The following is a 16,763-nucleotide window of genomic DNA, read 5'->3' as shown; positions in this document are numbered from 1 at the left end:
CAGAACCTCCTAGTTGTACATCAGCCATGTAGGTAGGTGGATGGTGCATAGCAACAAGCACACGACTATATACAGCAAGCCTTCTACCGAATGGCAGCCTCTCATATGCTTGGACAGAAGTTGTGCTGGTCTTTGTAAAATGGTGTCTTTTCTATTTTTTTTGAATCTCCCAATCTGTAGTTCAGGGAATGTGTGCGCCTAGAATGTAGACTGGGAGGTAGGCTGGTCCTGTTTATAGTGCCACAGCTGCAGATCACCCACGTGTCTCATTTCCTGCTCTGAGTTTAGAATATAAATGAGGAGATTCTCTTTGCATCCATAACAAGTATATCCTGGTTACTAAAATAAAAGCCTGGTGACATCAATGAAAATTGTGAACAGCAAAGCAGAGCAGATTCCTTGATAGCACCCCTCCTGTGTATATGATGTTTCTGTTTTTATATCTCCTCTTCTACCTGTGGGTATTCTTGTCATATTTAAATGCCAGTCAGTCATCACATGGCCTATGTGAGGTTATTTGACAGGGAATCATATCTTATTTTGGGTAACCTAAGAACATATGAAATACAATTATTTTCTGGATTGTGCTTTTCAGAGCAAAAGGAAATCAGATGGGGAGAGGAAAATCCTTTGTTAAGCAAGGCAGAATTCTACTGAGAATTCTATGGAAAAGTGCCAGAGACTCTACATTGGAAACAACCATTTCCCTCAACATCTACCTACTTTCTACACACTGGCCCTAGAAATGGTTCCAATTCCTCTTTTGCTTTAGTAGTTAGTGCTCGTGGTGTTAGTAGGAGAGGTAATAGTAATTGTATAAAGGAAAAAGAGGTTCTGGTCTAGGTTGTTCCCTAAAATAATTGTCCGGTGAATCTCTTTCCTGCCTTAATAGATATTAATATATTAGAGCAAAGGAAAGCCCCCAGTCTGACCTAACAAGCAAGATTATGCCTTCTTTAAAGGTAAGGTTTGGAAGAAGATTGAAAATATTTAAGTGTAGTATCTTAAAAATAGTTGCTGTTTCACATACAAAAAAGTTATAATTGTTGGAGTTATTCAGCTTAATGAAAAGGCTGTCTCTTCAGAGAGTGAGCAGCCTGTCACTGGTAGTAATCAAGAGGAAGCTGTTGGTGGAATTCCTAATGATGGTCACAAAGAAAGCTTGCATTAGGTGGTAATTTCTTTACGAAGTGGTTATGTACCAGAGATGCTGATGATTAGCTTTGTTGCCAGCCGTTTGCTTTGGTCTCATACCATTTTCTTTCAGTACTTGCCTGTCTCCCCTCCCTCAGTGTGCGGGCCTGCACCACACCTGCTGAGCGGGCAGCTGGCCGCGTGAGCAGACCCCTAACCACAGCTGATTGGATTAAGGTGGGCCCTTGACCCAAGGGACAACAGATCGACTCTTGTGAAAATCAGGATTCAGTATTTCTGGGCCTTCATTGGCATTTAAACCGAAAATTTCTCAGGGCTACCCGGGCAGCCATCATTCACCACATGCATGGAGAAGATGAGGCAGAGAAAGCTGGTTGGCAGAGTGGAAAAACCAACTGCAAAGAGAATAGTGGAGATGAAGGGCCATAGTGGGTGATTCTGATCAGCTACAAATGATGACTTTCTTCCTGGTGCCAGTCCCTCAAGCATGTCCACCCTATCTGCCCTTGAGTTTCATGAAATACCCTTGTGTCCTTCCAACTAATTCTACTTAAGCTAGTGTGGGTGAAGTCCTGTTACTTACAACCAGATCATCTCTGATCAAGACAACTTTGCTTTTATTTCACCTGTCATCTCAACAATTCTCCCTGGCAGAACAAGGAAACTCAGGATGGAAGGGATTAAATGATTTGTACAAAGTCTCCGAGCTGGGAAGTAGAGGAATTGTAAGCAAAGGTGATCTTGAGACGTTAGTGCCTTGATCCTACCATGAGTCTGTCAGTAGTGCTACGGAGTGTCTTCCTGTTCTGAGTGGGAAATTATACTAGATGACCACTAAGTTCCCATCTACTCTGCCTCTCTTTTGCTTAGAGCCCATGACTCACTTAAAATTCTTTGGCTCTATAAAAATCTCATGAGTATTCTTTTGGCTTTGTAAATAGGTGACTTCAGAGACCCTCAAGGGGGAACCATTTTAGAAGATGCCGTTCAGGGGTGGTGGATGCCCCTCTGCTACGGAGTGAGCTTAGTGCTGAAATGAGGGAGTTTTCTTATATTTCATTTTGTTGCATGTTACCTTGTGTTCGTTTCTAGGCCTTGGGCGAGCAGACAGGATTGGTGTACTGGAAGTGTATTTTTAGTCTGACATTAAAAAATGTATCATAGACACCAACACAGGAAGCAGTTTTTAGGTGAGTCAGTGTATAAATAACCTCAAAGAGTTTTCATAAAGGGATGGTAGATCTTTTAATTTAACTGTCTGGCTTCTGAGGCCTCCTTCCCAGCTTCCTTCCTTCATTCAATGGTCATTTATTGGACTGTGCTGGCATTTCTTAACTGAGTATTTAAGATACAAAGATAAGTTCCTGTCTTTCATAACACAATTTCAAAAAAACCTCATGGCCCTGCTTTGTTTACTTCTATCTTGTTAGACTGAATTTTTGTTTTATTAAGGTATCATTGATATCCATGCTTAGGAAGGTTTCACATGAAAAACATTGTGGTTACTGCATTCACCCATATTATCAAGTCCCCCCCATACCCCACTGCAGTCACTGTGCATCAGTGTTTGACTGAATTTTGAGAGCAAGTTCTGTATCTTGTTCATCTTTGGTCCCCATACTTAGTACAGCCCTGGGCATAGTAAATACTCAGGATGTACTCAAAATAATTGGTAAGGAGCTCACAGTCTGGTGAGAAGGAAATAAAAAATTACACCAATGTGTTCAGTGTAAAATGCCCAGAGTATTCTATGAACACAGAAGGTAATATTTAGTTGAGTATTGAAGGTTGGAGGCTGAAAGGAGATGTTGGAATTTGTGACTGTCTACTTTCTGATAGCAGAGAAATAGTTCAACGGCAACCTTATTTTGTTTTATTTTGAAGCCAGAGTGTTTGTGCCACATCCCTGCTTGCCACTTATAAATTATGTGACACATTTGTGTCCCCAAAATTGTCTCTGAGCTTCCCTGTGCTTCAATTTCTTCATCTATAAAATAGACATAATAGAGGTACCACCATTATAGGATCACTTTAAGGTTGAAACTAGAATAATACTATTAGGCTTTTACATAGTAAGTGCTTAATACACAGTGAGTGCTCAGTGACAGAGAGTAATTACTATTCTTGGACTTGAGCAGAGAGGAGGAGTATGAACTCTGCAGAGAACTGCAAAAGCCCAGAAAGGGAGGCAACAGGGCTGAGTGTGCAAAGCAAGGACCTGGGTGGGTGCTACTAGCCACAGGTTCCATTACTTCAGGACAGTGGTTCAGGCTTTGGATCAGAGACCCTAACCTTGGGAGGAAAAAGTACATAGGTCCCGTTCAGACATTTTGTGTCATATTTCAGCTGAAGTCCTGAAGGTTACCTCTGGAATTCTTAAGTTTATGAATTTCAAGGTAACAGCTCCAAGTTCATGGTATAAGTAGACTGCATCAATGTCAAATTGTGTGTTGATCAACACTTAAACAATCAGAGAACACCATAAGTAGAAGATGTGGGAAATTCTCAGTGTTCTTAAGAGAATATTCCTAAAGGCACGATTTAATCATATTTGACTGAACATATTAACATGGGAAGTAAAATGTTTTATAGAATAGAATAATAATTCAAGATTGGAGCAGAAGTATCTGGGAGACAGCCTCTTGAAGATCTACGAACTGAAATTATGGAAGTTGGTGTGACTTCTCCAATGTTACCTGGTTTACGGGTGAGAAAGTCAGGACTAAGACTCACCTTTTGCACCGTGAAATGCTGTAAAATAACAGATTGTATGCAAAGAACAGAAGCCTGTAGAAGAATCTTGTCAGGCTGTAGAAGAATCCCATACTGGAGAGAAAAAATGAGCTCCTGAAAGAGGTAGAGGCTGGCTGCTTGGTGAGTTTTCTTGCTGGCCAGGCTAAGGAATTTGGAGTGTGATCCTTAAGCAAAGGAATTGAAAATCATGCATCTAGTGCAGAAATAGAATGTGGAATTCAGGATTTGAGACTTGTAGCCTGTCCTTTGTATTATATAGCAGCTGGAAACCACATTTCTTTTTTTTCCTGTTTGGACTTCTCCCACTGTGGTATTCCTGATGGGAGGGCATCTGTGAACTTTTTAATGGGAGAAGTCGGAGAGCTGGGTTAGGGCTGTGTTTGCTCAAGGCTGGCTTAGGAGGCAGGTAAAATCTGAGTCTTCTTTTGCTTTTCAGCTACAGACACAGCAATTGCTGCCACCGCCAGCTGAGCAACTCGGAATCTAGGGGTTGCCAGTAATTGTGGGTTTAAGTCACAGAGGAAAAAGATAAGAGGAGAGCAAGGCTGGTTTTTCCACAATTAAATGTTGCCTCTTGGGCTTCTCTGACGGCAGGAATCCAAGGGGTCAGGAACCACCAGCCATATTATTTTTTTTCCGTGGCTGCCTCCTCTCATTTGTATCCCCTCTTCATTCATGGCAATGAAGAAAAGGTGGGTTTGAAATAAAAAGCTTGTTCTAGCCTACTTTTTCCTTTACAAAACTTGTCAGAAACAAAGCTTTCCTGTGAAACAGATGGGATCCCTCCTGGCAGCTGGCTTTTCCTGCAGGCAGCATAAAGATATTTTTGGGGGTGTGGGGGGAGGGAGGCAGAAACCATTGTTGAAATATAACTATTGTCCTTTTTCTAGTTATGACTCTTTCTTCTCAAGCATTGCCAAGTACCCTGGTATTTTTGTGTTTGTTACTGTTCAACTCTTACATTAGTCAAACTCAAGTTTTTATCTCTTGTCACTCCAGCTCCACTGTTAAGTGTCCCGAGGGCAGGAATTGTTTCTGCCACAGTGCTCAAACGTAGAAGGCAGTTGGTGGTGTTTCAGACTTCTACACTCATGAAATGGTGGAACCAGAAGGACCTAATCTTGCGATCTAACTTCAACATTTAATGAAAGAACACAGTATGTAAAGAGACTTACTCAATTTGTACAGGTAATTAGTGGCTTTTCCAGAGCAAGAAACAGGTCTCCTAACTCATGACATAATGGGAAAGAACTTGAACTGTGGAGTCAGGCAAACCTAGGCTCCTAGTTTGCCCCCCTCCCACACTATTAGGATGACCATGCACCTCAGTTTCCCCATTTTGAGATTGCAGGTGATCATTTATACCAGGCTGGCACCTTTGTGGGGCTGAAAATTCATACACCTAGTAGGCACTCAAAACTATGAACTTTCCAGAATCACTATTTTATTCCTTTTTAAAATACAACAAGTACCCCCTTTTTAAGAAAACTCACATTTCTGTGATCTCCTCAAACTCAGAAAATATAGTCCAATTGCTCTTGGTGAGCACTAAGGAGAGAGAACAGGTAAGAGGGCTCTTAGGTGGATGCAGTCTAGAATGGACTAGAAATGGGAATTGGTCCTGCCAGCTGGAAATACACGGGCTGCCAGTGCAAGGCCCTTTCCCATTCCCCGTTCTCCTTCACCCTCCGTGTAAGGGCATTTGGTTGGTTGGCTCAGCAGTTAGAGCACCTGTCATGCTGAGCAAGGGGGCTTGAGATGTGGGGTGGTGAGGGAGATGAACAAGTCACAGGCCCAACTTGCTTTAGTGGTGATGGGGACATAAATGATGGTAAGCCATGTGATGAGAGGGGAGGAGGCCAGGGGCTGAGGATGGAGTGAGTACACAGAAGGATGCTCTGTGCTCAGGGGCAAGTTTGTGGGGGAGATGCATGCAGCAGCAGAGGCAAGGGGGGTGCCAACAAGACCTGAATGGAAAATTACATCAAAGGAAAGACAGAGCTGGCTAGAGGGGAAGAACAGAAGGAACCAGCTCCTTAGCTGGTTAGCACCGGTGGCCTATTTTGCACGAGGGGCAATGGAGGTCTTCCAGGGCTCAAGCAAGGGTCGTGATTTTTGGTTATGCTTCCTCTGTCTCTAACACAGACTCACATGCCTTCTCTCCCCTTTTTGTGGTGTTATGAATCTGTCTATCTCCTGGAAGCCTGGCTGGCAGCTCAGTATTGTCCCATTGCTGCTCAGAGCTCAAGCTCAGGGACAGTCCTCGCTGATTAATCAAGGGCAGGACCTGAACTGCAAATAGAACCCCGAATCCTGAATGCAGTAATTCCCTACATAAGCCGCGCGAAACAAATACTCTGTGTGAAGAACACTGGCCTGACTCCAGCAATAACACAGCTGTTGAAACAGCTTAGTCACCAGGGCGATGGATGGAGTGCGGCGCGGGAATGCCGGGGTGCAGCCATCTGACATTTAGCTGGCCAGCAGCGCTGCTGAGAGCTCACATGGCCTGTGGGAGAGTGAGAGGGAGCCTGTCCTGGCCACAAGCATTGCCTTGTTCCTTTTGAAGCTCAGCCATGACCCCCTCCTTGGGCAGGGCAGATCGAGGAGAGGGAAGAAATGGTTCATGTCTGTTAGACACCTGGTTTCTCCCCCTTAATGATTCATGTTTATTTCCTGGAGACATTTTTTTTTCCTGCCCCAGGGTAGGCAGAGTGTAATTTAGATACAGTGAAGGGGGGGAAAAGGGGCTTATTTATCTTATCTAAAAGTGTACGACTTTTAGTTTCCTTGGTGTCCAGGTAATGAATGAGGAAGTTAAAAGAGGGCCAGCTCTGGCCCTTCCTCCTGGTCTTGCCTGGGTTCCTTTAGCAGCTTCATCTGCCAGAGCTCTTCGACTACTTAGCTGGTTTCATCAGGATTTGGGGAGGACAAATAAGCTGCCACAGAGTGACCCCATTCCTCTTCCAGCTCTTTGAAGAGCTGACCTTTGTGTTTTCTCTTTACCCTGGACTTCTTCTGCACTGTTTGTTTTGGAAGTTGTTAAGTTAAATTAGCCATCCCTTTTCCTTTCCTGGTTACTGTATGAGAATGCAGCTGCCAGTCTGTGAACTCCACCGCCATCTATTTTTAGATTCAGTGTGAATGAAGCCCTCTTCTCTAATTGCATTCAGAGAGAGAGAGAGAGGCAGGTAGATTTTTGTATCCATCAAGTCAGCTCTTCTAAATGCCCTGTGCACTGGCGGCGACCTGGGGAGAAAGCAAAGAAGCCCACTGTGTGTTTTCCTCCCTGGCTGTCAAGTTTGTTTTCTACCCACATTTATGTTGATGGTCAAATAGGAAAGAGCTGTTGCCACATTTGCTTTCCAGTGTTTTAACACTTGCCAGCTTGGATGGTTCTGATTTATCTGGCTTTGTTAGGAAAAAATTGGTTCATTGTTGAGTTCAGATTCCTTAGAAAACAGGGAAAGTCCTTCTGGTAGTATTTTCTACAAGATTAAATAACCTTAAGCATGCAGAGAATGGTGTGGGTGCAGCGGGCTTCCGTTTCCTCAGGATCTCCACCTCCCCATCCCCCAGCCTCACCCCAGCCTGCCTTTCACACAGCTGCCAGATCTCCTTGCTTAAACCTCCTTCCAAACGAAACGCCGCAGCAGCGTTCAGACGAGCTTCTTGTCATCGGACCCTGGCTGCTCTTCAGCCTTGTCTCTTCTCTCCACTTCTCCATTCCCCCCATACTGAATTAGCTGATTTCCTGACTGCACTGCATGAGTCTGTGATTCCATGACTTTTTACATGTTCAGCTCCCTCTGCCTGCAGTTCCTTCCCTTACTTCATTACCTAGGGAACCCTTACCCTGTGACTAGCAGTAAAACATCACTTCTTCTGATGAGATGATCCAGAAGATTATGTGTTCTGTGCTATATTCTTTGACCCTCACCCCAGCATGCTTGACATCTTTGTGCTGACTGTATACTTTATATATACTCTAATGTAGTACTAACCACGTGGAATTATATGTATTTATGTATATGCCTGCCTTCCCCACTGGACTGAGAACCACTAAGGGCAATGACTTTGCTTTGTATCTCTTTTGTATCCTCCGCTCTTATGCTTACAAGTATATGATAAAGGAAAAATGAATTGGATTAGATGGTACGTCTAGTACTGGGGTTGCAGAAGTATACAGAGGCCGTCTTGGCAGTGCCAACTGTTAGGGATTCTCAGTTCCTAATGGGCTTCTTTTCCACTTCTGGCCAAGTGGGCTTGAGTAGATTACCAGGGACATGATATGTTGTACTCAAATGAGTGCTTCACAATTTTTCTTCCCTGGAATCTCTTCCAAGTAGTCCAAATTATTCTCATCCCTATAGACTTGGACAGGCATGGTACAGATCTCAGAGGCCCACCCTTTTATTACTTTGCTTAATCCTTAAACTCAGAGAACTCTTTGGTTTCTCGTCCCTGGGGTTACATCCTGTTTCCTCCTTTGCCCCCACTGCCCATCTCCAGCAGAACGTTAGTGCAACCCCATATTGTAATTCAGACAGTGAGGGGGAAAGGAGGTGGCACATCCCTCAGGATTGCTTCCCTGAAAAGCTCCCTTTCCATTTGGCCCTGGAAAATAAGCACATTGTTCCTTGATGGGACCATTGGGGCAAATTTGAGGAACACCCTTTTTTCTGAACGTTGTGCATGCATGTGTGTGTGTGTGTGTGTGTGTGTGTGTGAATACATGTGTGCATGTATGTACATATGTGCAGGGGTAGGGGAAGAGAAGCAGGCATTGGGGAAAGGAAGTGTGAATGCCACCAAAAATAGAGCAAATTATATTTAGACCATGCATGTGGTGTATAAAAGTGATGGAGTGACAAGAGATTTGGGGTGGGTTGTAAAGTATTTGGAGAAAGATGATATTAATTCGACAAATACTTAACAAATATCTATTGTATAAAGACACAGGTGATAACAGCTGTGAACAAGAGTGAGGCAGTCCCTTGTTTTCAGGAACACAGCGGGCATGTGGGTAGGGAGGGAGAGGAAGGTAAGCAGTGGTAGTGGCCGGGGGTTACACCGTGATGGGAGAAGTATTCCAGCCGGAGGCACAGGGTGCCACTGTGGGAGGAAGAGGAGCGGCACCTCATCAAGTGTGAGTGAGGGAAGGGGGAAATGAATTCACGGAATCCTGCATGAGCAGGAGTTAGTCTGGAAGGAGTGTGGACGTGCAGATAGCTGTCTGCATCCCAGAGGAAAAGAAGCCCTTTCGTAATTCACCCTCTCAAAGGAGGCACCTTTTAAAAAACATGATGTACCAGCAGGGACCCTGACTGCAGCCCATGTAGGTAACTTTTGTGACCTTAAAATAGCCGTCAGCATTTACTGAGTGCTTCCTATATGCCAGGCTGTGCTGAGCAGTTTGCACTTATCATCTCATTTAATCCTCACAACTGTAGGAAGCTGGCATTACCGATACCCCATCTGCAGATAGAGAAGTTGGATGACTTGCCCACTGTTGCACAGGCACCAAGGAGCCAGATGGACTAAGGTTCCAAGCTGTCTCTCCAGCCCCTGAACTCTGACCCGTCTTCCAAAGCTCCAGGAGGGGTGGTAGGCTATATTCTAGGTGACCTGAGGTATGTAGGTGCCTAATACTAGCCTTTTATGCCTTTTAAGGAGTTTCATCTTTAAACGTTTGCAGGACAATATAAAGGCATTAGAAGCATTTCAGAAATCATCTTTCTGGCTACAATGTGGAAAACAGATGGCAATGGGGTGCATATTTGAATCATCTAGGCCTGAGGTGATGGTGCCTTTGAACAAGGGGAGTGGCAGTGAGGAGAGAGAGGGGGATAAATCAGCACGATGCAAGGAGCAGAGAGAAGACCACATTTGGTGGTTTGGTGTTGTGAATCATGGAAGTAGAGACATCCAGTGGGAAATGATTGTGCAGATTTGAAACAAAAGAGGGAAATCTGAACTTGATAAGGTGACTGGCATCCAGGTACCACATGAGACTCCTCAGGGCAAGTATGCTGAGTTATAGGGAGAGAGAGCTACTCTATGACCTGGCGAATGCCAATCGATGTAGTTTTTCTGTATTCTGTGGTCCTTCAGATCATTTATTTACAGTTGATATCCCTGGCCACTTTTCTAAAGGTACAGCCTCTAAGCAGTACAATGGGGGTACAGTAGAAATCAGTGGATGATTTCTAACTGAAAAGATGTCACTTTGCAAAGGGCCTGATATAAGGAATGCTCCTCCTTGTCCTAATCATGTCTCCTAGTTTACTCCAACTAGAAGAATTAGCTTTAGAGCATAGCAAGGAACCACTTTGAAAATGCTTAGAAAAATGTCTTCTACATGTGGAAAATATTTCTCCACAATGCAAATGCTGGACATGATGGAGAAAAATGAGAAGTAATGTGAGCTAAACTGTTAGGCTGGTTTGCAGAATAATTGGACTCATTCATTTTTATAACTGCTCACACCCAGGCCTGTAGGGCATCTTAAGAAAACAGCCAGGGCCAAATTTATAATTAGCTGAGTCCATTTTTGCCAGACTTAACCATGGATGTAGGACAGGGTTGGTTTTGTTATTCCTTAATTGAAAGCGTCAAGAAAATACAAGCCAGGTCAGAGAGTTTTTGATTGGGGAAGGCGCTCTGGAATAAATAACCCCAGATGATATGTCTGCTGGAGGCTGGGAGGAGGCTGGTCTGTGCAGCCTCCTTCTGAGGTTACCCAAACAACCCCCCGTGACTGGCAGCTCCCCGATGGAATGTGGGAATGCATGGGAGCATTTTTAAATCTCTTCAGTTTTTTCCCAGGGCAAGAGCCCAGGAAAATCAAGGTTTCTCAGGGAACCTGTAAGCTTTTGACAACCATAAAATAATTCTTTATTTTCTCTTAATGTAACTTGTCCTCCCCTTCCTCCCCTTTATTTCCAGTTAATTGGTCAGCCGAACCATCCTGGGACTGGATGGAAAGAGAACTGGTATTTTTAAGTGCCTGTGGGCCAAGGGGTCCTGTCAACAGCCTTGGGAAGCAGGTCCCACTATTTCTATCTTGCAGAGGTGGAAACTGAGACTTGAGGTCACTCTACTGGAAAGACATAAAGATAAAATTCAAAAGCAGATCTGTTTGGCCTCCATAGTCTTTGTGCTCTCCTGGCTGGCAAATGCCCATTTCGAAAAGTGTAAGTGTGAAGCATTCTGATGACTTCCCCTGTGAAGCCTCATCTTCCATCACTTCACACCCCCAGGTCCATTCTTACATTAAGCAGCTGCCCTAGGTTTCTTGGGGAGCACAAACTCTTTCCTGGCTATTTGTTCCCCCCAACCATTTTTGGCTTATGCAAAAGACTTGCTGTCTTCTCTGGCTTTCCTCTTGTCTTTGGAAAACTGGTTGGCAAATGCTTTTCTGATGCAGGGCAGGGCAGTTTAACTAGTACAGAGATACATGCTTCCTAAGGCTGTGATTAGTTAACGCCTCCGGATAGGGCAGAGGATCTTTCCTTCCAACTGTAATGAAACTCTGCAGTGGGAGTCGGTTCCTTCAGAACCCTAGTGAAGGTTTTCTCACATTCAGAGCACTGCCCCATAACACGATGGAAATAGTTAGTGTGAAGAGCCACAGTACCTTTCCGCACCTCCCTTCTCAGTATTCTGAATGAATTTTCCAGCTAACCAGAGTGTGTCTCCAAAGCCATTTGAGAAACGGGAAGCTTGAACAGCCCTTAGGATATTAAAGCTACTGGTCTGGCATAGGTGTGGAGAACCATGCATTTTAAATCTGTAAATGCCCCACGCTGATACCTTACACCTTTACCCCATGGAACTGGTATAACCAGTGTCCTTGTTTTATAGGGAAGGTTCTCCAGGTGCCAGAGTTACCTTGGCCTTCCTGCCATTCTCCCAGCGAGTTCAGATTAGATTCTTCACTTTCATTATCTCTGGAGGTGGTGGTGGGGGCGGGGAAGGATTGTATCGCCAACGCAGTGTCCCAGGAGTCGTGAAACTGGTGCTTTATTACACACAACGTAGTCATTAAAGCTGAACTTTATTTCTGAGTCCATTGGAGGCAGGAGAGAAGATGATTCAGATGGCCGAACCACAGCTTTGCTGGGTTCCTCTGCCCAGCACTTTCCTGTTTCTGACTTTTGTGCTCTAGGTTTGGGTAGAGGTCCATAATGGGAGTTCCATGTTCCTGACTCCTGGTAATTATTTTGAATTAAAGGTAGGTATAAGGCTTTACTTCCCTAATAAAATGGTAAAAAGAAAAGCTAATCATGCATTCTGTACTGTTCCAAGCACTTTTCAGGTGGTAATTAATTTAATGATCGCAGAATCCTAAGAGGGAAGTCCTGTTCTAACAGGGTAAGGAGCCTGAGAGTCCATCCTTGAGTCCAGTGAGAGGTGAGATGGTCACTTGAACCAGCTGTTCTTCTGTGGTTTCTGTTCTTAAGGTACGCCATGAGAGACAGCAAAAGGCTCTATGACTGGGCCATGAAGCCCTAGAAGCTGGAGTCTGATGTTTCTGGGGGGGAACGTTCCAAGCTGACTCCTCCACATCTGCTTCAGGAATGGTAACACAGGAAGTAGGTGATGTGTGAGGATTAGGCAGAACATTTGATCAGGTTCATGAAAAATAACAGAAAGCTTTATTTGACGTTAGAATGGAAAAGCAGAATGGTGGTGCGGGGGCAGCATGAAAAGTGTCCCCTCCAGCATGAGTTGAGTCACCTGATGTTTTATTAACTGAACTGCACCGAGATTTTCTTTCTTTTTGTTTTAGTTTAGTTTTGGTTTTTAGTGAATTCATTACTGACATTTAAAAATTGAGAGATGTTTCATAACAATCTGAGTTTCTTGCTTCTCTTGCAAAAAGCAGAAGGTCTGGTAAGACCAGCATAAACATATACGCCTCATGATGGCTCTGGGCCGGAGCTAAAAGCAGCTGCCTGCGATAGATGGAGCTTACTGCCCTGTGCAAACCCAGCCTGGCCCCGGGCCATGCATGTTGTCAGAGCTACAGCATGAACCCAGGTGTCCCGGGGTTCCAACTCCACGCTGTTTGCATCACATCGCACTTTTCCACTCAGTTTTCTGAAATGGTACCTGTAGATTTAAGCAGTTCTTCCCTTCAAAACTCAGATTAGAGAATTCCAGACCTAATACAAACCCTGCTCACTGCGTCCCAAGAATACTACGTGTTTGTTCCCTGTGGAGAGCTGCAGAGGGTGTTGGTCAGAGTTAAATGGCCCCTTGCATGTAGTGTGCTGAGTCAACTGTTAAAGTCTGAGTTCTGTTTTCTACCAACAAAACTAGCAGAGGGAAGTGGGGCTCTGGGGTGATCCAGTCCAAAGTTTAAGTCCCAGCTCTGCCATTACCAGCTATGTATTCTTGGGCAGTTTATATAACCTTTTCCTCATAGGATGGATATGAGGACTATACGAGAGCACGTTTATGTGGAGCCTTTGTTTTTATTAAATAGTTCCATATTCACATTTTTGTGATGAATTTGAGAGGCTTCTTTCATCACAAGTTGGCCAGTTTTTGTTAAGCAATATAAAAAAGATGATTGTCTTTGGTATGGTTTCAGAATAGTTCTCTGCCTCATTTTACCAACAACAATATGACTCAAGACAAGTTCTTATCTGAGGATCTCAGTTCACTTATCCGTGCCCACGTCATGGACTTTTTGGGAGAATTAAATAAGGTAATTTTAGTGAAAGTCAGGGGGCCAAATATGGAATAGTTATACATGAAAACAGTGTTTAAAATTTTTGTTTGTTTTTAACAGCATCTTTTAAAATTGTTTCCTTTGGGGAATCCCCGCAGACAGGAATAACTCTTCAGACTGGGAGCAGGCCATGCAGTGAACCTACCTGGCCTTCCCTCTTGCTGAGGTCCCTGCTGTGAACTAGGCACACCCCTAACATCAGTGGGGCCCAGGGCAAGAGTACCTATGAAGGCATGACTGCCCGTATGTCTGAATATTGAAAAGTGATAAATCAGGCCAACCAATTGATAATCTAAATTAGTTCTACTGTCCAATTTTAACAAATTTACTTTCAGATAAACTGGAAGGCTAGGTTTGAATTTGATTCCTCGACTCCTTAGAATTCAGTGCCAAAATATAACTGGCCAGGGAGTGTGACCTCTAGATACCTTTTCTTTCCATCCCTGGCTCCATCCCATACAGAGAGCGGCACTGCAGGTTTGGATGCACCAACCTCCAAGCTCAGTCTCTGTCCATATTCATTCTAGAAATAGCAGCCTTTGACCACTCCTGAGCCCAGGGGTACAAAAGTGGTTGGAGAGTTCCCCAAGGGAGGCCAGATCTAGGGAAGAGGCCCCTCCCAGTCTGTGGAGGTGGGCCTGGAGCTGTATGGGTAGGGTTTTCAGGGGTCCCGAGTTCCTGGAGCATGTTCTAGGAGTTGGGAGAGGAGTTAGGCTCTGCGTGGCACATCCCCTTCCCTTCAGGGTCTTCTGTCCTGTGAGGAAGGGAACAGCTAGGAAAGGGCCAGAAGCCAGATCTTTTAAAAGAGTGGGTCCCAGATTAAGCCCTGCCCCCCACCTATGCCTATGGCTGGTGCAGCTCCGAACCCCAGGGCTCCAAGAAGCACAATAGGGGAAAGATAGCTTCTTCACAGCTTTTCAGATTTGCATTCTTGAGTCCTGTGGTTCTGGAAATGTCTTCCAGCATAGCTGAAAGTCCCAATTCCTAATCCCAGTGTTAGAAATGGAAAGGCTGTACGTTGGCACCTAATATTGGAGCTCTGGTCTGTTCTTTCTGTTGACCACTAAGGCTGTCAAGCAAGAAGCAGCTCTAACCAGCCTGGCCCCTAATCAAGAGGATATACTAATTCTGAGCATTGCTTCTGCCAAACTGGGCACCCCAGTTTTTATACAGACTCTTACTGTTTGTTCCCCGTTTTTAGCCCTGGGTAAATGCACTGCCTGATGTCCTCCCCTCAGACTGTGCAGAGATGGGCAGATGTAGGACAAATGGGGGTCCAACGATTCTGTGGGCAGGCTTTGACCCAGCTATCCTGCTGTCAGCACCATGCCTCACCTTGTTGCTGCTGAACTGGGCATGTTCGGTCACTTTTACAAAATACCCCTGCTGTGGGAGTTCAGGCTGTGCCCATCTTTGTGGCTGTCAGGAAGCCCTACTTTATCTGTTTTTCATCTTCAAAAAAATTGTTGCTATCTCTGGTCTGCTCATGTCACTGTCACTTTTCCCCCATGTTTAGCATCCTTTGTTGTCTTATTTCTGGAGTGTCAGGTGGTAGAGGAGGAAAACACGAATGGCCAATTTACTGTGTTTGAGGATTTAAATAGTATTAATTATTTAAGTGGGGGTGCTGATGTTCATTCAGTGTTCTGTACATCTGAATGGCCTCAAATCCCTTCTTCCTTGCATCATTTCTTCCCCTTCCTGGATTTCCTCAGAGAACCAGGGATTTACCACACTGTCAAACTGGCTTCAAGCCACACTGTGCCAGTGGATAGAAAAGCCCTAATTTTCTAGACAGCAGTTATTCTTAGGGCTTCCCCGTGCGACCTCTGTGTGTTCAGGTTCCAGAGCCTAGGAATGGGCCATCTCATAACCTCAGGGCAGCTGGCTCTCCAGACATTTTGGAAATGTGGTCTGTGTTTTTGTGTTCTTTTTTTAAAGACTTCTCTGTTCTTGAACTTGCTGAGCATGGTATAAAACAGACAAAATAGATAGATGCGATGTCTATTAATCTAATCTCCTTAATCTTGTCTGTGGTGATTAAAACCCATTCATGGCCCTTATTGAGATGGAAGTATATGTGAACATTCATTTGTACAATTATGTGCTCATTCTTATATTCCTATCTGTGTATAAGTCTTTAATTTTAGAAAATCTCTTCACCTTTTATGTTAACTTTGTCCACAACATGGAGAGAGGTTTTAAGTTTTAGAGAAATAGCAGATCCTATATTTGAAAACTTCTTGGTGGATAATTTTAAAAAGGATGCTTTCAGATTAGACTGTGTCCAGAAGGGAGCCGCAAAGGTGTTTAAATCATGTCTGTGAAGCGTGGTTGAAAAACTTGGTCATTTTTATTGGAGAGGGGGAAAAAACGAGGCAGATGAGATACGGGCTTCCAAGTGTCTAAGATACTTCTGTAGAAGGACCTCATCATCCGTGTGCCTCCTCTGGCAGATGGAGGACCAGTGGGGCAAGTTACAGGGGTGTAAGTGCTGCCTGTGGCTCAGAACCTGACCGTCTGAGCTGCCTTAGAGAGAGTGAGACCCCCCCACCTCTGTAGGAGTTGAGTGGAAGCCCTTTGACTCCTTGGCAGAGTGGTAATGGGAGAGGAGCCAGCATCCATCTTAGACATTCATCCTGACTTTTTTATATATTTTTGTCTTGCTGGTTTCCATGGCAGAACCTAGAGGCGTTTTTGCACCATTTCCAATCTGTCTTCCCAGGAGCCATTTCTGAGTTGTATATCCTTTTTCTAATAGGAGAAAATGCAGAAGTTTCCATGGATGTTTCCCTGGCTTACCGTGATGATATGCTTGCTGAATGGACTGAAATGGCCCACGAGAGAGTGCCCCGGAAACTTAAATGTACCTTCACATCCCCCAAGGTAGGACGCCTTGATGTCCAAATTGGTTGGAATTTTATTTGGTGTTCAGGTTTGCGGGAAGATTTGCTTTACAATTTACAGACATGTTTCTTGTTTCTTAGCACACATGGCCCACAAAGGTTTGCTCATCACCCTCTGTCTTGTTGGAGAAAAGGGCAATGTAGATTTTTCACATCCCTGCAGAGGAAGAAAGAACAGAGGAAGGAGTGAATGTTAGTTGTTTCTC

At 44.3% G+C, this 16,763-nt stretch overlaps 1 protein-coding gene across 4 annotated transcripts in view; it reads left to right on the top strand.

Moving 5' to 3' along the window:
* WLS (Wnt ligand secretion mediator) overlaps positions 1-16,763 on the top strand; it is a 95,861-nt gene that overhangs the window by 44,220 nt on the left and 34,878 nt on the right. For all 4 annotated transcript variants that reach the window (XM_037024301.2, XM_037024302.2, XM_017650596.3 and 1 more), the window contains one exon: positions 16,413-16,537. In XM_037024301.2, the coding sequence (XP_036880196.1) occupies positions 16,413-16,537 (125 nt within the window). The remainder of the gene's footprint in view (positions 1-16,412; positions 16,538-16,763) is intronic.

Source organism: Manis javanica, chromosome 4 (assembly GCF_040802235.1).
Source record: "Manis javanica isolate MJ-LG chromosome 4, MJ_LKY, whole genome shotgun sequence".
Classification (NCBI taxonomy): Eukaryota; Metazoa; Chordata; class Mammalia; order Pholidota; family Manidae; genus Manis; species Manis javanica.
This window is presented reverse-complemented; position numbering and strand designations above follow the sequence as displayed.